Here is a 26794-nt window from a genome sequence, read left to right on the forward strand (position 1 = left end):
AACTATACACCCTTCCAAACACTAACGCTTTTCCTCCTATTCCACAGCTGCTCCTTCTCAGTTTCTTCAACTTTCTCCCTACCTTCCAAGTAGTACCTTCTCCAGTATGACAGAGTAATAGTGCCTTGTGTAAGCTTTACCCAACCTAGAGCCCAATCACGCACACTCCTCTCTTACCAATGCTTTTAACTTCCAGTTCTATGGTTTGAAATACTATTTATATGCTATTGATTCCTAAGTTTGTACCTGCACTGACTTTTTGGCTGATCACCCAGACTTCTTTATAAATGTAACCTAATACATCTCAAAGTGATTATACCCAAAATGGAACTATTGACCTTACTTCCCACCCAAACCTACTGTTTTTACATTCCTTCCTAACTCAGTAAATGGAAGAATATTCTTCTAGAGACTCAAAACAAAAATCTAGTTCTGCTAAATTTCTTCCTTATTCAAGTAAGTCCACAAGTGTATGTCTAAAATAGATCTAGAATTCCATTTACTTTTCTCCTTCCAATTCCATTACTGGCATGCTACCTAAACCAGTATCACCTCTTGAAAAGCCTGGTCTCTCAGCTCTCACTGATGCCTTTTCTTCAATCTGTTCTCTTCACAGGAACCAACATATACACCAGATCATGTCATGTTCTTGCTTAAAGACCTTTCAGTGGCTTTCTGCTGTTAGGAGAGTAAAATCAAAATGTGTTGCCATGACACAAGGCCATGCAGGGTTGATCCTGTGTCCCAGCCTGGCCTCCTATCAAACTCCTCTGACCGTTTTCCAGTCACATTGGGTCTTTCAATTTCTCCAACACAAGTTCTTTCTCACCTCACAGCCTGTATACCTACTTTTCCCTTGTTTGCAATGTTCTTTATGCCTGACTTCTTCTTATTCTACAGGACTTATTCAAATGTCACCACCTTGGAAAAGCCTTATTTTTTTTTTGGCCCCCCTCTGTGTCTAAAGTAAGCTACTCTTCCTTCCTCCCAGTTTTATCCTCTATATTACGCTATTTTCTTTAAAGTTTGTTTATTTGGGGTGGGGGAGGGGAGAGAGAGAGAGAGAGAGAGAGAGAGAGAAAAGGAGAGAGAGAGAAAGAAAACACGGAAGGGGCAGAGAGAGAGGGAGAGAGAATCCCAAGCAGGTTCAATGCTGTAAGTGCAGAGCCCCATGTGGGGCTCAAACCCACAACTGTGAGACCATGACCTGAGCCAAAATCAAGAGTCAGACACTTAACCGATGGAGCCACCCAGGCACTCTTACCCTATTCTCTTTAAGACACTGATCATATTCTTACAATATTCTTATCTGTTTACCTGTTTAGCATGACTTCCTTAATACCACAGACTTCTCAAGAAACATAACTGTGCTTGTATTACTACTGTTATATCTCTAGCCTAGCAGAGTGTCCAGCACCGAGGAGGCAATATTTATTGACAGTATGAATAAACAGACATGGCAAGATACATTTTTTTTGTCCTAAAATTTATGTAAAAAAAAAAAAAAATTCTCAGCCTTTCTGTTTTTCTTTTCCCTTTAAAGAAACAACTTAAGCCCAGATACAAATAATTACTCTTAGGATTTATTCTGAAATCAAAAGTATATTGAAAGCAAACAAATTTTATCTACACTTTTCCTTGGAACTTCTGCTACTACCTTTAGTGAGAGCTTATTCACAATTTACATGTGCTGATTCCAAGACACAAGCCACCCCAAGCCATCAAACAATTTAACTTACTCTTTGAATCCTGCCCTGAGTTCTACAATCTGACCAGACTGTACATGCCAAATGAAGCACTTTGGAATGAGAACAAGGAAACTATAATGCTTTGCATTTCTCCATTATAAACTTGGTTTTCTGAAAGCAGAGGATAAGGCTAAAATCCATCATCTTCTAGAAATGACCGCTCAGGTATGATAAAAAGCAGAATATGCTAAGTTTCCATTTCCCTTTCCAATTCCTAAGAATCTGACATCCTATAACAGACTTTATTCATCTTGATCTCCTTTTTCATCAAAAAAAAAAAAAAAAAAAAAAAAATGCGAGTGCTAAAAGGCTGTAACAACCAGGAAATAATTTTGAGCAATTTTGACTTTCCTGTTGAGAACTATTCTGGCCCACTAGTCATCAGGGACAAGAAGCAGGGAAACTTCATAAAATCCTTCTCTTTACAATGCCAGCTTGGAGTTGCTCCAGGAGTAAGCCTTTTGGAGTTCATGTGTGTGGTATTCTGATCAGGAAAAAGGCAAAATGCATGAGAACAAATGGAAAATGCTTATAGTAGTCTCTGTACTGACTTGTGTATGTATGGGCTGAACCTTACCACACACATTTACACATAACCAAAAGGTAAGAATGAAAGCATTAGGGAAAGAATGAGCAGTGCATATACGATGGAAACAAAGTTCCTTGGATACAGGAAATCAAATACCAGATAGTTCTGGGATCCAAGGTAAAAGGGGAGGAAGCTGGCTTTCATCTACAATGATGAAGCAGGATAAATGTAAAAATGGATAAATGAAACATAGATGTTTTTGTATATTTGAGCAGAAAAGCTTTCATGCTACAACACCATGTAAAAATTCTAAGAAATTTATACACACATCCACATAAACAAATTTATTTCACACTTTCACTTTTTCAGTCTTTGTAAAGACCTAGAGATATGTCATAGAAAAGCAGTGTAAGCACACAAGAAGATCACTTCCTTTCCCCTCATCTTTTTATAGTCAATCTGTCTACAAGGATATTTCCAAAAAAGGGATCCCTAGTAAACCATTAAATCAATCACATCACCAAAGCCTCCTATAATGAAATTATTTGTATGCTGACCCTTTGTAACTGGATAGATGTTTATACCCCAAAGGACAGACCTTGCTTATAAGCCACTAAAAGAGGTACACAAATTCTAGGAATTTTAAGAGAATGAGTAGTTTACACTGCTTCTACCCATGTCACCTTTCTTTAAATTCCAATTAAAAACTCAAATATGGGCTGGCTTACCTATTTTTGTAATTTCTTCGGCAAAGTATGGGTCATTCAGATCAACATCAGAGGGAAGTTCATCTTCACTGACCTCTTCAGCAAGAGCCTTAAGGTGAATATAAAAATACATACAGTTTATTACAAAGACCATGAAGAAAAATCCTATCATTTCTTTTTCTTTTTTTATGTAAGTACCCTATTTTTTTTTTTTAATTTAAATTCAAGTTAGTTAACCTATAGTGTAGTACTGGTTTCAAGAGTAAAATTTAGTAATTAATCACTTACATATAACACCCAGTGTTCATCCAAAAAAGTGCCCTCCTTAATGCCCATCAACCCAGTTAGCCTATCCCCCCACAGCAACCCCTCCAGCAACCCTCAGTTTGTTCTCTGTATTTAAGTTTTTTATGGTTTGCCTCCCTTTCTGTTTTTATCTTGTCTTTCCCTTCCCCTATGTTCATCTGCTGTGTTTCTTAAATTTCTCATGAGTGAAATCATATGATATTTGTCTTCTGACTTATTTCACTTAGCGCAATACACTCTAATTCTATCCATGTTGTTGCAAATGGCAAGATTTCATTCTTTTTGATCACTAATATTCCACTTTGTGTATATACATATATCCGTAAATATATATATCACATCTCATTTCTTTTATTTTTTTTAAATTTTATTTTTTTAATGTTTATTTATTTTTGAGAGAGACAGAGTGTGAGTGGGGGAGGAGTGGAGAGAGAGAGGGAGACACAGAATCAGAGGCAGGTTCCAGGCTCTGAGCTGTCAGCACAGAGCCCAACACAGAGCTCGAACCCACAAACTGCAAGACCATGACCTGAGCTGAAGTTGAACGCCCACCGACTGAGCCACCCAGGCGCCCCAACATCTTATTTCTTTTAAATCAAACAGTACAATCTAGAATGAAACCAGTTTTTAAAATTAATTTGTAAAATAACTCCTATCTGATCATTCTTTTGTTTCTTCAACAAATATTTATGGATAAAAATAAATATTTATGGAATATTTAATAAATGCATAAAGCTATGTAGGGTTGTTGGGAAAAGTGAAAGTTTTCAGATACATGGTTTCTGTCTTTAAAAAAAATTATAATCTGGTGCCTGGGTGGCTCAGTTGATTAAGTGTCCAACTCCTGATTTTGGCTCAGGTCATGATCTCATGGTTTGTGAGTTCAAGCACTGTGTTCAGCTCTGTGTTGACAGTGAAGAGCCTGCTTGGGATTGTCTCTCTCTCTGTCCCTCCCCGACTCACACTCTCAAAAATAAATACATTTAAAAAAATTAAAATGAATAAAAATTTTACAATCTATAAAAAAAAAGCTAGACACGTAAACAGACACATATATTAGTAATAGCAGTTCAAGATAAGAAGTGCTAGAAGAAGCAAAAATGAAATGATACAGACATTCAAAAGAGAAGAACACTTTTATGTGGGTGATCAGTGAAAAGATGTGGCCTTATCTCTCACAAAATTGAGAAATGGCAGTGACTATCAACAGCTTGAAGTTATACATTGTGGATTATCATGTAAATAATTATTTATAACAATTTATTTGCTGGTTAAAGAAAGTGATTTTTTTTAATTTATTTTTTTTTAATGTTTATTTATTTTTGAGAGAGACAGAGACAGAATGCGAGTGAGGGGCAGAGAGAGAGGCAGACACAGAATCCGAAGCAGGCTCCAGGCTCTGAGCTGTCGGCACAGAGCCCGATGCAGGGCTCAAACTCACGAGCTGTGAGATCACGACCTGAGCCGAAGTCGGATGCTCAACCGACTGAGCCACCCAGGTGCCCCAAGAAAGTGATTTTTTTTATTATGAAAATTAAAACATATGCAAAAGCAGTAAGGACAGCTTAATGAAGCCCCTGTTTTCATCACCCAATTTTAACAATTATTTTGTTTTATCTATAATCCACCCTTGAAAACTCTTTGGCTATTTTTAAGCAAATGTGTTGGTTAATATTTTTCCTAATCAAATTTGAACAGACTGTCTACTAAATTAGAATACTTAAATAAAAAATCAAACCTATATAATAAATAGGACATGTGAACTGAGGTCAGACAAACCAGATTGAGGTTATTTCCAAGAATCTAAAAAGTGAGTCATTTTAACAAAAATATTCAGAATACATACTGTTAAATATTATCTTCCATGCTGAAGAAGACCCACCAAGCCCTAAAAAGTATTCATTTTGATATTAATATCCTTTTAAGAGCAAGAGCTTCTATGAATTTTGTTTACCAAACTCTTAAAATAGATTCAGTAGTAACAAATTTTTCTAACAAAGATTATAGAATAACTACGTATCTACTCACGTCACTGATTTTAGATCTAAACTTTAGCTGCATCAATTATTGCATATAAACATGTATTCATTTCTTCAGTAATAATTTTTCAACGTCAAAATGGAAGCCACAGTGAGGAAAAGGGGCAAAATATTTTTAATATGAAGGAAATTCTTGAAACTCCTCTGTATACGAGAACCTGTGGGTGGAAGGGATCTGTGGAATCCAGCAGTGATCCAGTACAGAGCACTGAGCCTAGAACAAACTGGCACTCAACAAACATATTTCTAGTGGTAGTAATGAGTCCAGGCTTAGCCCAATGAAGGGAAAGAGTAAAAGCACAAGATAAGCTCAAAGTGCCCAGCAAATGAAAATAGAAGAGAATAGCTACTAAAGATCTCAGAAACAAGAGACTACTTTATTGACCCAAAAAGACCCAGTTGTAAGTTTTACAGTACACAGATGGCTTAATAACTTGTGAAATTATTCTATTTAGAAGATATTTTACTTCCTGCTTAGTTTTAAAAGAAGTTCTAAGGAAGAGGGGGGACAGGGCTTTTACCCTTTATCCTCATTGTATTATCTATTTCCAGAAACACTGACTAAATAGAGGAGTATTAAAAATCCCTCCAGTGCATCATTCAATTTTGCAGCGTTCCATCTTCACAAGCACTGAAAGTCACAGCTGCATCAAAAGCACAAGCTTATGTAGTATATTTAGAGAATACGGTATAGTGGAAAGGACACTGGAGTGAGAGATCTGGATTCTGGTCTCAGCTTGGCCATTAATAAGCTGTGTATCTGGAGATGAATCACTTAATTTCCAACAACTATAAAGCATCAAGATTGGACTAGAACTAATCGTTTAAGATTACTAAAGTTGCAAAATTCTGTGATTACTGATATTATCTTAAGGCAATAACTGTACTGCTAGAATGCTACATTTCAGTGACAAGATAGAGCATTTTTAGCAGCAAAAACCATTAAGTGGTCTCTGCTGTTACTAAGGACTCTGTGGAAAAGATATTATCCCCAAATAATGGGAGTCAATCAGATTTTTCAAGACAACATATTAGCACAGAGGAAATAGGCTTAATTAAAGGGATTTAATGACAAGATGTTAAAAGATTCATATGATTAATACTGAAAAATGAAAAATTCAGGTTGAGAAACACAAATGTAGAAAAAAATTCATGCATGTTAAAAATTTCTATGTGTATATATCCTCAAGTAGAAGAATCTGTATGCATATTTCTTTCTCAAAAATAGAAACAGAACCAAACTGTTTTATATCTAGGTATCAATTAAGCTGTTTATTTTATTTAGGTAGCACGTAAATGTAAAATACTAGAGCACAGTAGTTAAAGTGGCTCTGGGCTTTTATTAGGATTTGTACCTCATTATGTAGCTTTGCAGAAAACACTTAAGCTATTGGGTTTTCCCTTTCCTCTTTCTTAAAATTGTGATAACATGGCCTACTCTAGTGAGTGGTTAGCTATCTATCTTCTGATATCTTCTGCTTTCTTCTGATACATGATTGTTGTTCAATAAATATTTGCCCAAAATTATCATTGATACCTTTTGTTTCTTTTTCAGTCTTTTCTTCTCTTTCTTTTTCTCTAAAAATTGTTCCCAAGGGGTCAGTTTATCTTTTCCTTCCAATTTGTTTCTCACCATCTCTTCTGCACTTTCTTTCAGACCTAAGAAAAAACACAAATAGAGTTCAGTTTAAAATGTTATTATCTTATTTTAAATTCTATGCCATCCTTTTCATACATTAGCTGGATATAGTTCTATATTCTACAAAAAGAAGCTTCCCTCGTCCTTAGGTAAAATAAAAGTATATATTTAAAAAAATAATAAAATAAAAAAATAAAATGTTATCTTCATTCAGTTGAAAATATAATTTACCAAAAAGATCACTTACAGATATTTAACAGAGTAACAAAATAAAATACAATACTGAATTATGTAACTCCAAAATCAGAGTAATATAGGATCAAATCATATCAATGCTATTTCCTAATAACAAACAATAATAAACTTAACCAAACCAAAATAAATAAGCAAACCCAGCAAGTTGATATGCCGTCAAACCACTAAAGAAAAATCCTTTATTTAGGTTTAAATTTTATTTCTCTATACTTAAATTGCTTTGAGACTCTAAGAAAAATCCTGGAACAAAATCTTCTCAGGATACAACTAATCATTCACTTTTAATAGCAAATGATAAGTGGTCTTTAACATAATTATATCTAATTGCTCTGTTGCCCAAATAAAAAGACTGCATTCCCTGGTAACTATAGGTGACTATCAAAAATTGATTAGTAAGGCAATCCTTGTTGAAATAGGCCAGGAGGAAAGAGTTCTCATAATCTCTCAACTACTCTGTGAAATACATCCTTAAGATCAAAAGGACCACCAAGTTCTGATTCCACTTTGTATGCTTTAACTCTTTCAATGTTGTCATTTGCTCTTGTACTTCATCTCTAAATACTTCATCTCTATTTCTTATATTCTGCAGTACCTAACTTGTGTTTCTACAAGGCTTATGTAATATCTGGACAGGAGTGAAAGTGGGGAAGAAAAAGCCCTGAGGCTGACCTACCATCCATGAAGACCCTCACTACTGCCAAAGTAAAGGAAATGTGATTACTGGTGCTGTCACCTTTGATAATAAAGATGTTTGTTTTACTTTACAGTATTTTCTGGACATCATGGTTCAATTTGGAGAGGAGGCAGCTTCAATATTTAGATGACACAATATTCATTTCAGAAAAATATTAGTGGAATGATTCAAAATGCTTTTTAAGAGAGTCACGGTCAATCCAGATCATCTTCCCAGATATTTTCTAAATTCTAAGGTGAAAACAATCCTAAGGATATAACAATTCTTTTTTTTTTTTTTTCCCCTGGTAAGTATACTGAGACTAAGAACATTCAGCAACTTGCCTAAGAACGTACAGCTAGGAAGCTACATGACTGTAATTGCCTGGCTATCCTCTATACCATGGCCAGATACATCTAAAATGCTGGTCTGACCCAGAGAAAAGAAATGTATATAGTGGATGAATAAAATCAAAAGCTTTGGGTCTCAGTTTCTTTATCTGCAAAGAGCGGATGGTCTAGATCAGAAGCATGCAACCCTCCCACCTACATACACATTGTTTTCCCCCTCAAAGAAAATATGTGGTAGAAGTCCAAATACATAACAACTAAAAGTAGTGTTTTGGGTCTTGTGCCTCAAAGAACAGCCTGAAACAGCTGGAATAGATGATCTCTAAGGTCCCTTACTTGGCTTTTAAGCCAAGACTTAATCTCCAAATTTCTATGACTTAAAAAAGTATTAAATTATATGCATACTCAAGGTTATGTAGATTTGTTTTTATGAGATACTGTTGGTAAGATCTCTGATTTATTGCATGCCAAATCAGAACCACAACTCTCAATTCAAAGATGTTTCTTATGAGAAAAATACAATTCACTTTACTTAACCATTTGTAAGGAAATGTGAACTGTATAAAATGATGTCCAGATCTCTGACTGAATCAACAGATACACAGCACTAAGGAAATGTAAATTGGGACCCTCATTTGGGAGAAAGCAACAAATCCTGACAAAAGACGTTGATTTCAAATAATAAAATAGTAGGTTTATATATTATGCCTGTGGGTTAGCATGCAATCAGTCTAGCCTAATTCTACATGCACAGTATTGTATTATTAAATAAGATGTTTAAATAATCTTTAAGGTATTATAGTATAATTTCTTCAAGCACTAAGAAAGATTTTATTCCAAAATATTAAATTGATATATTTAGAGACTTTTTTTTCACCAAAAAGTATTGTTTAATTTTGATCCCTGAAGCTTAACGCGATGTTTAGAATGATGCTGAGGAAAGTTCCGTACCATTGTCTCTTTTAAGTAACTAGGACATTGTTTTGATGTGTCTCAATCACTATGAACTTCTACTACACATGTAGGGTCTTAACATTCTTTGGAACATGGGTACCTTGAGAATTTGATAAGATATAGAATCTCTCTCTGAAACACTGTACTGGAAACACCTGCATACAGCATTCAGGGGCTTATGGATACTCAAAGGTCATTTCTATATAGGGATCTAAGGGTCTCAGGCAAAGAACATTTACAGGTGCAGTAGAGGTCTACGGGAAAACAGGAGGCCAGCTCCCATAACTTCAAAACTTATTAGCACTGTGACATTTGTAGGTTCTATAGCAGGATTCCTCACTTTAGCACTACTGTCATGTTGGACCAGATAATTCTTTGTTGTGAGGAACTATCCTGTAGTTGTAAGGATGTTTATCAGTATCTCTGCATTATCCAGTAGATGCCAATAGCCTCAGTCATGAAAATAAAAATGTCTCCAGATATTGCCAAATGTCTTCTTGGGAGCAAAATTACCTCTAGTTGAGAACCACTGTTCTAAACAATGATTAGAAGTCATTTCTGAAAAGAAGGGCTATTTCATTACTTGTATCAGAGAAGTTATATATTATTTTATTTGGTACTTGATTATATAACATCTATTTTACTTTAGAGTTTTCTTCCAACTAAACCAAAGGCAGCTAAAGTCACCTTCTTTTGTATTCCATAATATTTAACATAGTGCCAGACACATAGTAAGTACTTAATAAACACTTAATTGATCTGTCTTGAAGGAGGAATTCTTATTTCAAGCCAACTGTTTGATCTTGTAAGTTTGGAACATATTCTCTCCAACAGAAAATGAATCAAAACTTTAGGATATAAATAAATGGCCTTTATCCCAAAGTGGTCTGGGTATGTGTGTTTAAGGACCTATAGTTGTAGAAAATTCATGAAATATTATTCTCAGAAAATATTTTAAACTTTTTTTCTGGTATTTAGTTGGTTTATAACAACAAAGAAATAGTTATCTTCAGTTCAATACAGTCTGTAATTTTTTTGCCTGGCTCTCACTTAATACACCAAATGTGTATTAAGTAGAATGACAAACACATTGCAGTGAATGAACACAACACCATGATAACTTAAAAATGCTTTGTTCTCATTGTCATCATGAGGTCATTTATATCTCTTGCCACAGATCACAGTTGTTTATGCTCTGGTTCTTAAAAATATGTCCATCCCAGAAGCCTCTTGGCATATGCACAAGAACATTCTTCAGACAGTTTTAGCCTCATTTGAGAGAAGCCACTATGTGACTAAAAAACAACTTCATTATAACTGTTTTTAGTTTTGCACAAATTTGTTTTTAAAAAGTTTAAGTGTATAGCCAAGGACTGCTGAATTAGTTAAGAATAACTCAATAATCCTACAAATAAGGGGTAAAAAACTCTTTCAAAGCCAGCCACAAACAGATGATTCAATTATGACAATAATTTAAGTACAATCCATTCAAAATTATTTTGGTAGTTTGCATATATACAAAAATATTTTCAAATATGTTTTTAAAATCCACTAAAACAAGACTATATATTTCTCCTGACCTTACTCATTTGAAATATTTGAAGTCTTCAAGGGGAAGGACATGAATAACTTAACTCAAGTAGGTAGTATAGTTGGTTTTGTTTATAAAAACAAAATGCATATTTTAAGATTTCTGATATAGGCTGAAACTGGCACTTTTTATTTAACTGAAGACTTAGGATCCATTGAGAATACTTATGAACATTTAATGACTCAATCTTTATTCATAGTTGTAATTCCAAAAGCAGTTTTTAAAATTTTTTTTTTTTTCAACGTTTATTTATTTTTGGGGCAGAGAGAGACAGAGTATGAACGGGGGAGGGGCAGAGAGAGAGGGAGACACAGAATCGGAAACAGGCTCCAGGCTCTGAGCCATCAGCCCAGAGCCTGACGCGGGGCTCGAACTCACGGACCGCGAGATCGTGACCTGGCTGAAGTCGGACGCTTAACCGACTGCGCCACCCACCAAAAGCAGTTTTTAAAATGTAACTAACTACCACCACCACCACCATCAGAGAGAACTCCCAACTTGGAATTTATTCTATGTATAAGGGTTTTAGAGGAAAACCACCAGCCATCTCCTGAAGAACACTGAAATCAAAGGTATCTGTTCAAATGGGCCAGTTATCCTCAATGGGGTAGGCAGAGGGAAGAACACATTTACTTATATAATAGAAGTCACAGGAATACTTGGTCCATGTGAGTAATGAGGATCTTCCCGGTGGTATTTTTTTCTCCACAATAATCAAGTCATTATGTACTTAGGTATCCTTAAAGCATACTGGATAAGTCAAACTATCAACCTTTGAAATAAGAAAGGTAAATACTTGATATGTTTTGAACTTGGTTTAAGACTTGTTCAGAACAAGAAATTGTTTAGAACATGTTCAGAATCTGGTCCATAATTTCTTTTTTTTAACTTCTGTAAATCCCTCTTTTTTAAATTCTTACAGTACTATATTCTTTTATTCTATACCATTTATCACAGTTGCAACTTCATACTTGTGTGATTTTTAAAATTATTATTAATGGCTGCCTCCTTTACTAGCTTGCAAGCCTCGTGAAGATAGAGACCATAGCTTGTTTCCCCCCTGGCCTCGCAAGAGTACCCTGGTGGCTAGTGGAGGACCTAAACAGACACCTAATGTCTGTTAAAAGAAATGTACAAATGAAAGGATAAACAAGTCAAACTTGTTCCCAACCTACAGATAGAGGGCAACAATGCGTGAAACTAAAAAGTAAAATAACTAGTTCGGGGAACAATAGTAAACAGTAAGAATTATCAATCAGATAGAACTGATACAAATGCTCCTTGTACACACTTAATACTGTTACAATATGGTTATACCTACTATGTGGAAACAACATAATAAAGATAATAAGGATAAAAGGGTGTAGATAAACTACTTAGACTGGAAATGGCTTCTCCCATAACATTTAATTCTGTATCTCCCAAAGCATTCAATGAGGTATCCATAGAAAATACCTAAAAAGTATGTACTGAATGAATACATGTTAATGTTTTTTGTTGTTGCTGAATGTCTAAAAACTATCAGTGGGTAGCAACTGTTTTACATTTGCCTTGAATTTGAGCTTATACTCTAAGCTCTTCTAAATCTTTTACTCTCCCTTAAGAGTGATGCCTTCCATTTATAAGTATTTTCAATTTATTATGAACCAAGCTGTCCTCACTTCTTAGAATTGAATGTTCTTAAAAAGCCGACTTCAAATACAAGACATTTGGGCCTCATTAGGGAGCTATTGTTTTCTGTATTTGTCTGTACTTTGTTTTTTGTTTTTTTTTTTCCCCTTTCAAGTAGTTTGTAATCACAATGTATATAATAACAAGCTGTCCTAATAATAACAGAATAAAATTCTGGCTAACTCTGATGAAGCCATTTTGCTATTTAATTTATGGCAAAGAGGAATGACAACTGTTTATTCTACCCTTATTTTTTACATGTAATGTTTACAGACAAGGTAGAAAGTTAATACATAACTTTTAAGAAGGGCTAAGATGTAAGGAAACAAAGGGGATTTTTTGGAGTCTAGTCACAATAAGAAAGCTCAAATAGAAATGTTATACTAGCTCAGAAGCAAGGACTTTCCCTTGGGGACATACATCCATCCGTTATGGTCTAGCATGGATCTTGGGTTTTAATGGGCTGTTAGTCAAGGAGGCAAGAGGCAATGTTCAGTGTCTGATTATGGTGTAAGTTCCTATCAGAAACCACTACCTTGAAGCCAGGATCCTTAAGGGTACCTTCAGTGGGTGCTGCCCCTCCTCCAAAAATTTAGAGGGAATGAATACATGCCTTTTTGGGCTTTGGCTTTGAGCAGAACAAGGGAAGTAAAAACATGTTTTTTTCCCCAGAGAATTTATAACCACAAGCCTACAAATCCATGGGTTTGTGGCTAGAATTCACACTATCTGTGTGGCCCCAAATACCTCAAACCAAAAATTTGGTTTCAATTGGTCTTGGAATGGAAGCGCCCTTAGGCGTCTGGCAAATACTTTCTAAAGCACTCTCTGAAGAAGTACTTTTGACCCGGGCCTCTGAGAATTCCCATAGGTAAAGATGGATCCCAGAACAATGAGATCACAATAAAAAGCCAATATGAGCCAGAGTCCACAGAAACAAAATAATACAAAGCCAGATCTATAACAGCTAGAGATTTTGGAATTATCAGATACAGAATAAGAAATCAGCACATTAAAAAAAACAGAAAATTAAAAGATAAGATTATCAAAAATATGAGACAGATTTGGAAACAAAACTTCCTCAAATGAAACATATAACTGAAATAATAAAGTCAACAGCCAAGTTAAACAGCAGCCTATACAGAGGTAAAGAAAAAAAATGAATGAACTGAAAGACAAACTGGAGCAATTACCCAGCATGCTTCATAGGTTCAAAAGTATGGAACATGTGAGTTATCAGAGATAGAATGAGAAGGTACCACACATATCAAATGGGATTTCCATAAGGAAAAAATAGAGAACATGAGGAAAACACAATATTTTAAGAGAAAATGACTGAGAAGTTTTCAGAACCGATGAAAGATAATAATCTTCAAGACTGTGGGTATCCTGTTAACTCTACACAAGATTAAAGCTACCAAGCAAAAATATGATCTAGATAAACCAAAATGAAATCCTAGAACACTAAAGTATCTTAAAAGCCAGGGACAAAAGATAGCACTGTGGAGAAAGGCAACCCTTTCCTAGCAGGGTTCAGAAGTGGGCCCCTGGGACATGGAATTAAGATGGTGTGTTCTTTAGTTATACTGGCTTCCTCACCTGTAATTGCCAACAGGAGTCAAGGGGGAGTCTTGTGATACACAGTAAATTTGCCTCTCCCCAGAATGGGGTTAAGTGGGGACTAACCTTGGTGCATCCATGGCAACAGAAGTAGATACCCCTCCTTCCCTAATCTTCAATACTCACAGCCTCACCACCAAAATCCGCCTTGAACCCACCAGGAATAATCTCTGTGCTTTTTATCCCTATTTTTGGTCACCCCAAAAAGCCCCTAATCATCAGGTCCCCCCTAATCTCCCATGTTCTTAATCTCAGAAGTTAACTATACATCTACTTTTCTGCCACTATCTCTTCTTCCCTCCACTCTCTACCACTAAATCTCTGGAATTAACAGTGCATTAACAGTAAAAACTCAATTATTATATCTCTGAACATTTTCTTCATCATCTTGCTTTAACTGAATTTTGGCTCTGCCCTGAAAATACTGCAAACTTCAGTACTCGCAAGTGGTTTGTTGTTGTTGTTGGAGTTTGCTTTCTTCAAAGAGCCTTCAACCAATTGTTCTAGGGGGGCAGGGTATATATGGGGGTCATTTGTACTCTTTATCCAGTTTAAGAAGTGTGGTACTAGTCCAGGGACAGACTGATAAACTAATAAAACAGAGAGCCCAGCAATAGATCCAGGCAGTTTTGTTTGTTTGTTTGCTTGTTTTGTTTATGCAGAATATATTCAATATAGACAAGATCCATGCAGTTTTGAAACTCTGGTACATGACAGAGGTGATAGGTCAGATTATTGGGGAAAAGGAGAGATTATCTAATAAATGGAAGAGGATAAAAAAAAACTCTATGTAGGGGCTCAGTTAGTTGAGAGCCCACCTTCAATTGGTTGAGCGTCCACCTTCAGCTCAGGTCATGATCTCATGGTTTGTGGGTTTGAGCCCTGCAGCTGGCTCACTGATGTCAGTGTGGAGCCTGCTCCAGATCCTCTGTCCCCTCTCTCTCTCTCTCTCTCTCTCTCTCTCTCTGCCACTCCCCCGCTCACACTCTCTCAAAAATAAACATTTAAAAAAATCCATGTAGAAGAAGATGAAACTGGATGTCTACCTTATATCATATAAAACATCAATTCCTGATGAATCAAGGACTTAAAAGTCAAACACATCAAAACTTTCTACCTTTAGTAGAAAATAAAGATGAATATCAGTCTCATCTGTATAGAAAAGGATTACTTAGATGAAACACGGAAACCATTAACTATAATGACTGACTTAGCAATATTAAAATCAAGAACTTTTATTCATTAGATAAACCTCCAGGAGAGTGTGTGGCAAGGGGTTGAGGCTGGGGAAGAGTTTCATATTGAAGAAGGACAAAGGACTGTTCTCAAAAATCCTATAAAAGACAAAGGACTGTTATGAAAAATAAATCAAGAATCAAAAGTCAGCAGAAAAAGCACAAACAATATAACAGAAAAATGGCCAAAAGACATTTATGAGTATTTCACTGAGGAGGAAACATATATGTCCAACAAATACATGAAGAGATATTCAATTGCATTTGTGAGAAGTGCAAATCAAGCATGCTGGTAGGAGTATAAACTTAATACCAGCACAAAAGAATTTAGTATTTCATCTTATAACCGTGAACATTCACACACCTTATGACCCAGCAATTACACTCTTTGATAAATACCCAGAAAAACTTAAACATGTACTAGAAGATGCACAGAAATGTTTATAACAGCATGTTTCACCATAGTAAAGAACATCCCAAATATGTATCCAACAGGAGAATGGATATATAAACTGTGGTATATATACTCAAATGAGCTACAGCTACACAAAACAGAGATAAATTTTAGGAACGTGATGTTGAATGAAAAAAAATCCCCAAAGATTTTTAAGTATCTACAACAAATCCACACTCCTCCCCTCAATGTTAACATTAACAGCTTTAGTGAGATAGTATTTAATATACCATATAATTCACCCATTTATATAATTCAATAGTTTTTTAATATACTCACAAGTATGTGCAACCATCACTGGTCAATTTTAGAACATTTTCATCCCCTCAAAAAGACACTCTATCTCTCCGCAGCAGGACACTCTTAAATACTCCCTCTCCTCCTGCAACCACTAATCTACTTCCTTTCTCTATAGAGTTTCTTATTCTGGATATTGCATATAAAATATGTAGTCTTTTGTGATTGGCTTCTTTTACTTAGCATATTTTCAAGATTCATTCACTTTGTAGCATACATTAGTACCTCATGCCTTTTTATGCATTCACACTTCTTAGGAATACTTACGAATGAGATGGAAATATATACAATGGAAAGCCAAGGATTGAATACCAAGATGTGGATGATGGTTATAATAGACATAGAGAAGTAGGGGAGATCAAAAGGATAAATGTAAGTTACTACACGACCCTAGCTTTTGTAGTGGATTCACTTACTGTTAAAAATAAATAAATAAATAAATAAATAAATAAATAAATAAATAAATAAAAGGGCCATGCTGGACCAATGAGAGTGCCCTAACCCAAGGATTATAATTAAATTATATGAACCAGAGGTATAAAAGAATAAAGAGACAAGGTTAATAAATTTGACTATACCTTTTTTGTTCTTCAAAAGATACTATAAAGAATAAAAGACAAAATCACAAAGTAGAAGATATATGACTGATAGAGACCAATACAGAATATATGAACTCCTATGACTCAGGAAAACAAATATTACATAAGTCAAGATACATGAACAGGCATTTCACATGAGGAAACACTAAGAGATGTTTTTCCTCATTAGTAATTAGGCAAATGCCTGAACAATCCTTTAGGTCAGGTCATATCACTTCCATTTCACATTTCATTTAGAGTAAAAGCTAAAGTCCACCCAGAGGTCTCAAAACCTTCTGTGATTTGGCCACCTTTCTGCCCTCATTTTCTACTACTCTCCATTCCCTGGCTCATTCTGCTCCAGTCACTTCTGCTTTAGTGTTCTTGGGCATATCAGAAATACTCCCCCTAAAGGCTTTTGCATTTATTCTTTCCTCTGCCTGAAATGCTCTTTCCCAGGATAACAACTAGTGTGTACTGTCCTTTCCATTAGGTCTTTGTGCAAATGCCACTTTCTCAATGAAGCCTTTCCTGACTGTCCTATTTAAATCACTACCTACTCTCACCCCTGAACTTCCTACTCCCCATCCAGACTTTATCTTTTTGTTTCTATAGCCCTTAATCACCACTTCATTATTTTACCTATTCATTTTCTATCTCCCCTTCTCTCCTTTCTCCTAACCTCCATAACCTAAAGTGTAGGACCCCATAAAAGTCTGTTCAGTGTTCCATGTCCAGAGAAAAGAAGAGTCTGGCACACATGGCAGGAACTCAACAAATATTTGAGAGTAACACACACATTAAAACCATACCGAGATACCATTACTTATATATTCAACTGGTAAAAACTGAAAAGCCTGACAATATCAATTAAAGATGAGGATAAAGAGCTTTGGGAACTCACGGAAACTACCAGTTAGAGTAAAAGCTGGGAAAACAATTCAGCTCGACCTAGTCAAGGTAACTCTGTGAGCAGGCTCCACAACCAAGGAATTCTACATATACCTAAGGCATTCTCTCTCTGTGTGTTCCTAGGTGAGAAGTCCAAGAATGTTCACAAAGATATTGTTTATGATTGGAATAAAGTATAATAACTGTCAATAGAACAGCCACATTGTTACATATCTACAATGGAATTCTGTGTAATAGTGAAAATTAATAGACCATATCTTTATATATTGATATGGATAATCTCAAAAATAGAATGTTAATAGAAAAAAGGAAATGATAGAAGGATACAGAGAAGATACTTTTTATAAAGATCAAAATTAATAAAACTGTTTAGGGATATATGTATATGTGGTAAAATGATCACACAGAAAAAGAAAATGATTAACATGAAATGTAGTTTCATAGTTTCCTCTGGTAGAGGAAGGAAGAGGTTGTAACTGAGGAGTCTCATAAAGGACCACAGATATTGGTAATGTTCTTTCATTTTTTAATTTAATTCTTAAAATTTATTTATTTAAAACCAAGTTAGTTAACATACAGTGTAGTACTGGTTTAAGGGGTAGAACCCAGTGATTCATCGCTCACATATAATACCCAGTGCTCATCCCAACACATACCCTCCTTAATGACCATCACCCTTTTAGCCCATCCCTCCACCCACCTCCCCTCCAGCAACACTGTTTCTTCTTTGTATTTAAGAGTCTCTTATGGTTTGCCTCCCTCTCTGTTTCTTATTTTTCCTTCCCTTTCCCTATATTCACCTATTATGTTTCTTAAATTCCATACATGAATGAAATCATATGGAATTTGTCTTTCTCTGAGCTATTTAGTTTAGCACAGTACATTCTAGTTCCATCCCCAACGTTGCAAATGGCAAGATTTCATTCTTTTTCATCGCCGAGAATTCCAATGTATGTATATACCACATCTTCTTTATCCATTCATCAGTCAATGAACATTTGGGCTCTTTCCAGAATTTGGCTATTGTTGACAGCACTGCTATAACCATTGGGGTGCATGTGCCTTTTTGAATCAGCATTTTGTATCCTTTGGATAAATTAGCTAGTAGTGCAATTGCTGGGTTGTAGGGTAGTTCTATTTTTAATTTTTTGGGAACTGTCATACTGTTTTCCAGAGCGGCTGCACCAGCTGCATTCTCACCAACATTAATGTAATGTTTTTTCTTAAGCTGGTACACAGGTGTTCATTTTATTATTATTATTTTTAACTGTAGAATACACTGTTTACATTTTGAATCTGTTTTTTTATACAGGTAGTAAAGTATAAAAAAAGTAGTTAGTGCTTACTCTTTGACAGCTGTGTGCTAAAATTAAAACGGCTTTCACTTGTCTTTTGTCATTTACTCTCCATCAAAATAATAAGTACTTGTACCCAGATTTTCTGGTACCAAGCCCTCTATGCTCTTTTCATAATCACAGTAAATTATTAATGCTATGACAAATTTCACTATAAGCAGGTCTCAATCTAGACACTGTATTTGAAAAATCTACCTATAAATTAGTGGCTTGAAACTGAGCCTAACTATTTTCCTCCCTGGAAGAGTTTCTGACCACAGAAGCTATTAATATAGAAGGACATTTTGAGGCTGGGGTCCAACCAAAATTGTATTTCTAAGTCAATTAAAGAAAAAACTTTATATTATAAAAGTAAAAGGAAATGAAAAACACATCAACCTCCCTAGCATTTCAGTATTTAACAACTTTTCAAGTTAGATTTTTCTTGCTGCAACCTAAGTATTTCCTTCCACATTTAGCTGGAGTTTATATATAAGTAAACTATACACTCTGACTACTTCTAAAAAGATTTTGCAAATAACTGCTAGGTAGCAGTACCCTGGCAAACTTTTTCCTATTGCGGTATAAATGATAAATGTTTACATAGCACACTGGAATAGATGGAGGAAGCAACCAGAGAAGGAAACCAACCTGAGGGCTCTGGTTGGCCTAAGGTCTAAAGGGATCAACCCTTTGGCAAATTTGTAATCCACAGGCAGTATATTGGTTGGGAATCTCTGACACAGACTATCATTTAAAGGTTACTCTTTCAACTTTTCCAGGATGTGTAATTAACCGAGAGTCTATTTCATTGGCAATGTCCTCCATTACATTTAAAAAATTATAGAATGAGAGTGATATAGAATGAAAGTAACAGTAAAACTTAGGACTTTGGGATGCCTGGGAGGCTCAGTTGGTTAAGTGTCCAACTCCTGATTTTGGCTCAGGTCATGATCTCAGTTTGTGAGATGGAGCCTCGTATCAGGCTCCTCGAGGCTCTCTCTCTGCCCCTCCCCTGCTCACATGCCCTCCCTCCCCCCAATAAATACATAAACATTTTAAAAAACCCAAAAAACTTTCGGGCGCCTGAGTAGTTCAGTTGGTTGAGCGTCCAACTCTCAGTTTCAGCTCATGATCTCACATGAGCCCCTCATCAGGCTCTGTGCTGTGAGTGTGGAGCCTGCTTGAGATTCTCTCTCTCTCCCTCTTCACAAAGACTCACATTGTCTCTGTCTCTCTCAAAATAAATAAATAAATTTTTAAAAAATTTTTAAAAACAACAACAAAACCTTAGGACTTCAATACTTCCACAGTTTATCTTATGTCAGCACTGTTTCTATTCTTAGGGATTCTTTGGTGACATAATCTACTAAGGAAACCATGACAGACCAAACATTCTTTAGGCCTCAAAAGATAGAATCTTAGAATACCAACTAATAACATGCAGGCCCAGAAGCTTGTAGTGTTCAACAACAAACACTCAAAAGATTTCTCTTGCCTTTTCTGTTTGTTAACTTCCAAAGCAGCTTATTAGTTAGAGGACAGCCTTCTCTGACATCATCACACAGGTGACCCTGGCTGCAGACCAAAATGTTCCCAACAGCCTGAGAAGTCTATGAAAGTACACACTAGGTCATCCCAGGTAAGTGCTTATTGTTTTTTTTAAATAAAATTTCTCCAAATTCTCAAATAAAATTCACTGAACACATCTTTACGTATCTTTGTGTACACAAGAGTAAACATACACAGGTTGAGAAGAGCACTAAATGAAGATAGTAGGCACCAGATTTAATTAGTAATCCAAGGAAAATACTCTTTAAAATTTTTAATGGGTACTTAAGTTAGACACATCAAGGTTTGAAATATAGTTTTCCTATCTCCCACCTTTGTGATCTTGAGTAAGTCTGTGCCTAGTTAAGGGTTCTGTAAGATGCATTAATAATCACTAAAGAATTGCTGGAAGAATTTAATGTCATATTTTTTATAAAGCACCTAGCACAGTTTCTGATACAGAATAGGCATCCAGTAAGTGCAAATTTCTCCTCTAAGAGCATTGTATTTATTTAATTAATTTTTTTTGAATTTTTTACTTCATTATTATTTTTTATTTAAGGGACAGAGCGCACGAGTGTACACAGGAAAGAGGGACTGAGGGAAAGAAAGAGGGAATCCCAAGCAGTTTCCATGCTCAGCACAGTTGGAGATCATAACTGATCCTGCAATCACAACAATTCTGGGATTGTGACCTGAGCTGAAATAAGGAGTTAGCTGCTCAACCAACTGAGCCACACAGGCATCCCCAAAGAGCATTTTAAGATGTAATTCTTCTGGGGTACCTGGGTGGCTCAGTCAGTTAAATGTCCAACTCTTGGTTTTTGGCTCAGGTCATGATCTTATGGTTTGTGGGATCAAGCCCCACACTGGGCTTTGCTTGGGATTCTCCCTCTCTCCCTCTCCCTCTGCTCTTTTTCTGTGTTTGCTCACGTGCTCTCTCTCTCTCTCAAAATAAATAAACTTAAAAAAAAAATAAAATGTAATTCTTCTTGATCAAAATTATGCATCCAAATTACTTTAACAAATATTTTAAAATCTCCCCCATGCTTCTACATAAAGGACTAACGGGAATCTAAAATGAAATCTATTTTATGACAACCAAAGCTGAAATGCTTAGAAATATCTTGGTTAAGTCCTTTGCAGCCAGAATTCCATATTTTATGTGAGTCAATTCTTAGGGAAGCATATGCCTTCAAAGTACATGCTTCAACTTACCACTAAGGCATATTATTTCAAACACCAAAGGGAACTCACTCAAGTCACAATTACTGGCACTCCTCTTTTGGCATACAGAGGATCAGGTTTTCAAGCTATGCCAACTAATTTAACAGATACAGGTTTTCCATGTCACTGAATGAGTAAATTGAGTTAAGGATGTATCTCTTGACAGCTCATTTGATGAGTGCTATCATTAATGAAGATTATCCTAAGGGAAGAAGGTCTGCAACCTCTTTCTCTAGTAGGCAAACAATGTCTCATCAGGCAAACAGTGTCAATGTGAAATGAATAATACAGAGCCCTTCCCACATGAAAATCGGCAGATTCAGCCTGCCTAGCCTAGCCACCAGTTCGAGCCACAGACATTTTTACTGGCTTTATCTTGGACCTCATAGCTGAAAATTATCATTGCACTATATAGTCAGTGAACATCTGTCTACAATAGTCTAACCAAAAGGGCACTGAGAAAGGCTGGCAAACGTTTCAGAGAACCAGAATATGGCACATGGTCCCACAGTGGGATTAAGTTTTGTATCAAACCAAAGATCTGCAGAAAGTACATATGTCCTTTCCTTTATGTGGCTTCAAAACCTGAACCTACTGTAGAAGCTAGTTTTGATTCTGTGCAAAATGTTGTTAGCATTTCTGAGGCATCTTCAGAAGTGAAAAAATGTTTCCCAGTTAGCATCATGAATTAATAGAACTGTTTCAAGATATATGATAAGAGATGTGAAGATGTTCTACTATTAGGAATTTACCCTAGGGGCACCTGGGTAGCTCAGTTGGTTAAGCATCCGACTTTGGCTCAGGCCATGATCTCATGGTTCTTGAGTCTGAGCCCTGCATCAGGTTCTGTGCTGACACCTCAGAGCCTGGAGCCTGCTTCAGATTCTGTGTCTCCCTCTCTCTCCCTGCTCCTCCCCCACTTGCACTGTCTCTCTCAAAAATAAATAAACACTAACAATAATAAACTAATTAATTTTAAAAAGAGGAATTTACCCTAAGAAAACCCAATATAAGGTTATGTTATCCACAATAGCAAAACATTAGAAAGAGGCTAAAACACAACATTAGGGGAGTGATTCATCATTTATATATCAGAAACACAATGGAATGTGGTACAGGCATTATGATTATAAAGATTATTTAGAAACAAATAAAAATAAGTATGAAAAATGAAACAAAAAAGGAGAACTCAAAATGAGGGTCTAATATAATCAATTATGTCTGCTTATAGAAAATGTATGAAAATGAATGTGTTATAGTTAAAATATGGAAGCAATCCAAGTGACCATCACTTGGATGGATAAGTAAAATGTGGGGCATGCATGCACATGTGTGTGTAATAACAAAATTATTCAGCCTTAAAAAGGAAGGAAATTCTGACATATGTTACAACATGGATGAACTTTGAAGACGTTACACTAACTGAAATAAGCCAATCACAAAAGGACAAATCTTGTATGATTCCATTTGTGAGTTACTTAGTGTGGTCAAAATCATAGAAACAGAAAGCTGAATGGTGGTTGCCAGGGGCAGGGGGGAGGGAGAATGAAGAGTTACTGTTTAATGGACACAGATTCAGTTTTGCAAAATGAAAAATAGTTCTGGAGATGGATGAGGATATGGCTGTACAACAACATGAATATACTTAATACCACTGACTGTACACTTAAAAAATGGTTAGGATGGTAAATTTCATATGTATTTCATAACAATAAAAAATATCAAGAAAAAAATCAATGTGTTTAGTAAACATAACGTTATATGATTTTCCAGTTTCAGGAAAAAAAAGAACAATAATGAAACTGCTGAAAGTAAGTAGTCTGAGTGGATTCTAACAGAATAACATATGGAACATGTGTGAGAAAAATGATGGTTGGCTAGCGAGGCAGTTAGCATATAGAATGATGATGTGGGACAACCTCAAACAGAATAGGCAAAAGTTCTGCTTTAAAGACCAAAGAGTTCACAACTTCAAACAAATCAGCATAGCTGTGGGCTGTGGGAAAACAATACATGAAACAAGCTCGCTCTTCTTGAACTGACTTCAGGGAGATTATAAATCTGTGGCAAAAGTACTACTGTCTGGAAATAGTGGCTACAGATGCAAACAGTACAACTGAAGTGATATATGGGCAGAGAAGGAATGACTGATTAAAAAAAAGTCATCCTAGATGTTTGCAAGCATCCCAAGACAGCAGACCAATTAACCTGAAACTTCAAAACATACAGGAATTTTAGCACTTTCTGAAACTATGACTGGTATAAAAATATCCTCAATTCTTGCTTCAGATATTTTTTTAAAGCTTTTTGGAAAGCTCTTTTTAAAATTAAGTCTTAATATTGTTAAGAGAGAAAATAATCTTTAAAATAATCCAGGAAATTCAGAGAAATTTACTGGCAACTCTATGTAGAAAATGTGCTACCAATCAATGTTTTTAGATAACCCTAGCTGCTTTTCATTTTTATTACACATTCCATAAATGATTCTTTTTTTATTTTTTTCACATCAAAAAATTTCAGCTTATAACTTCACAAAATCCTTACAGTCAACGTGTTAACTGGATGATTCATGGAAGGAGCACACACCCTACAATTCTAGCCACTTACTAGCTGTGTACAAGACAGAATAATGTGCTGCAAACTCATTTCCATCCCATCATCAAAACACAAAGCATACTGCAAATTCTTTAGCCTAAAGTTCAGGTTTCCCATTTAATGCTTTCCTCTCCACTCAATTCAAAACTTCACACATCTGGTTATTTTAAAAGTTGCAACCAAAAAACATTTTTGTGAATACATTTCAAATAATGAATACGTTGACAATAATTGGATATACCGATATAGCCAAAAGTAAATAATGAACAGGTTTTGAGATGTATGAAAATTAAAATGTTTGAAACTGAGCTGCCTAGCAAAAAATACCCAACTGATTCAAAAACATTTTAGTTTTGAATAGAGAATAATGCAAAGAACATAGGTATGTGTCATTAATGTGTCTCTGTGTTTAAGCTTCCCACTGGGACACTAAACAGAAGCATGAGGGTGGAATAAAGGGGAAAAAAGGAAGGACAAAGGACAAAGTGGACACCAGAATAAAAACAGAATTACAACTGTAGAGGGTAGAAGAAAGAGTAAGTTAAGGAAGAGCTGTACCCATACCTTCTGGCTCAGTGAACTGACTGAGACAGTAAGAGGAGTCCTTGCTGCTTCTCCTCTGGCTTCCATGTCTCCTTTGAAAAAGAATCCTACAGCTCTAGGTTCCAGACAAGAGCTCCCTCAAGAAATTCAGTCTCACCACATTAAAGCTTTAGTACCACCAGTACTAATCTCATTATGCCCTTTATCCCTATTTTAAACTGTCACCACAAGAAGTCTACAACTTCCAACTCATCTAATAAAGATTGAGAACATGACCATTTCTCACTCTTCCTCAACAATGAAGGCCTTCTACAAGTTAGTCAGTTACAATCGTTCATTAGTAGTCATTAACAGAATTTTCTTCATTTACCTGCTAATCTGAGTCTCACTGAAACCTGTTCTCCTCTGGGGCCTATATCCCAAATATCCTTTTTAGGTGGTGAATTTTTCTTTCCCATAGTTTGTCCTTACTACTAATTGCCACCTCCAGTCCACTGGCTGGCCCTTCTCCCTAAAGTCCCCAACTCTGAATGGCATGTTATTAGACTATACTACCCACAAGCCCTTTTTAATTTTTTTTTTTTTAATTTATTTCTAAGTAGGCTTCACACCTAGTGCCGAAGCCCAGTGAGGGGCTTGCACTCACAACCCTGAAGACCAAGACTTGAGCTGAGGTTAAGAGTCGGATGCCCAACTGGGTGCCACCCAGGCACCCCTACAAGCTCTTCTTATTGTAGATACTTAATAACTAGTCTCTCCCCTTATATCTTGAAAAGCTAAGCCCTTGGCTCACTGCCACTCTCCAATATAAGCACTGTCATATTGGTGATTGCAGTATCTACACAGATGATCTTGGGCCTTATAGTTCACTGACCTCCTCTTTTCCTATTACTCTATACTCCATCTTAAAAACTTACTCCCAGGACCATAACTAGACCATGTCATAATCCTAAATTGCAATCTCAGCATAATCTTAATTTCAAGTATCTTACTCTTCAAACACTAGCTCTAATCTTTCCATTATATTCTCTCTAGTATCTAACCTTCTGTCTCATAGGGACCTACAATCCATTAATCTTCTCACCTCTTCCCCATCCCTCATGCTCAACATACCCTCATTTTCCTCCTAACCCAATATAGATACCTTGGTCCATCATTACAATCACTGCCTTGCATATAACTTTCAATCCCCTTACCCCTCTCCTGCTTGGTCATAGTTGGTTGACAAATCTACTAGACTGGTTTAGTCCAACTCTCCCCTTACTCCATGATTGCACCACATCATTAAATGTGGCTAAAGAAAAATATAATTATGTTGACTCATCTAACTTTATGTGAACATGAACTGCAAGTGCACCCTTATTGGTGTTCAGCAGTACTATTAAATTTCCCTCTTTACCACTCTCTTAGACAACTATTTCATATCTTCTTTTTGTCCAAATCTCTGCCTCCTCTCTTATCCCTACTCTCAGCTGATGACCTTCTTCCTATTTCACTTGAGAAAATACAAGCAAATAGAAGAGCACTACAAGCTGTCACTACCATTTCTACCCATTACCCTGTGATCATACTCCTTGCCTTCTCTCTTGGTACAATGGATGAAATGCCCATGCGCATAGATCAAAAGTCAATTCTTCCACTTGTGTAAAAATATTCCAACTCTTTTTGCCTACTTTAGAACACAGTTCTCTGTGCATCATCATTTTTTCCTCTCTCTGGTGGATCATTTCTAGAAGCATGTTATTTTCCCCATATGAAAGAAAAATGCTCTCTTGATCTTACTTCCTCCTCCAGTTTCTTTCCCATTCCTCTGTGACCCAATATAGAAAAAACCCTCCAGATCTGTCAATCCATTGGTCCATAATAAATTAAGAAAGGGGGTAGATGCTAACTAATAAACGTAGAAGGAATGACAGAAAATCAGCAGTTTTCAATGAATGGTATAATAACTTGATTCAAGCAAGGATCATCAAAGAATGCAATGCC

General features: G+C 36.0%; 1 protein-coding gene across 2 annotated transcripts in view; it reads right to left on the reverse strand.

The window, feature by feature from the left end:
* The window catches only part of ESF1 (ESF1 nucleolar pre-rRNA processing protein homolog), a 67080-nt gene that overhangs the window by 9503 nt on the left and 30783 nt on the right, over positions 1-26794 (reverse strand). For both annotated transcript variants that reach the window (XM_045445338.1, XM_045445339.1), the window contains exons 10-11: positions 6867-6988; positions 3006-3093 (exon numbers count right to left, since the gene is read on the reverse strand). In XM_045445338.1, the coding sequence (XP_045301294.1) occupies positions 3006-3093; positions 6867-6988 (210 nt within the window). The remainder of the gene's footprint in view (positions 1-3005; positions 3094-6866; positions 6989-26794) is intronic.

Source organism: Leopardus geoffroyi, chromosome A3, assembly GCF_018350155.1.
Source record: "Leopardus geoffroyi isolate Oge1 chromosome A3, O.geoffroyi_Oge1_pat1.0, whole genome shotgun sequence".
NCBI classification, from domain to species: domain Eukaryota; kingdom Metazoa; phylum Chordata; class Mammalia; order Carnivora; family Felidae; genus Leopardus; species Leopardus geoffroyi.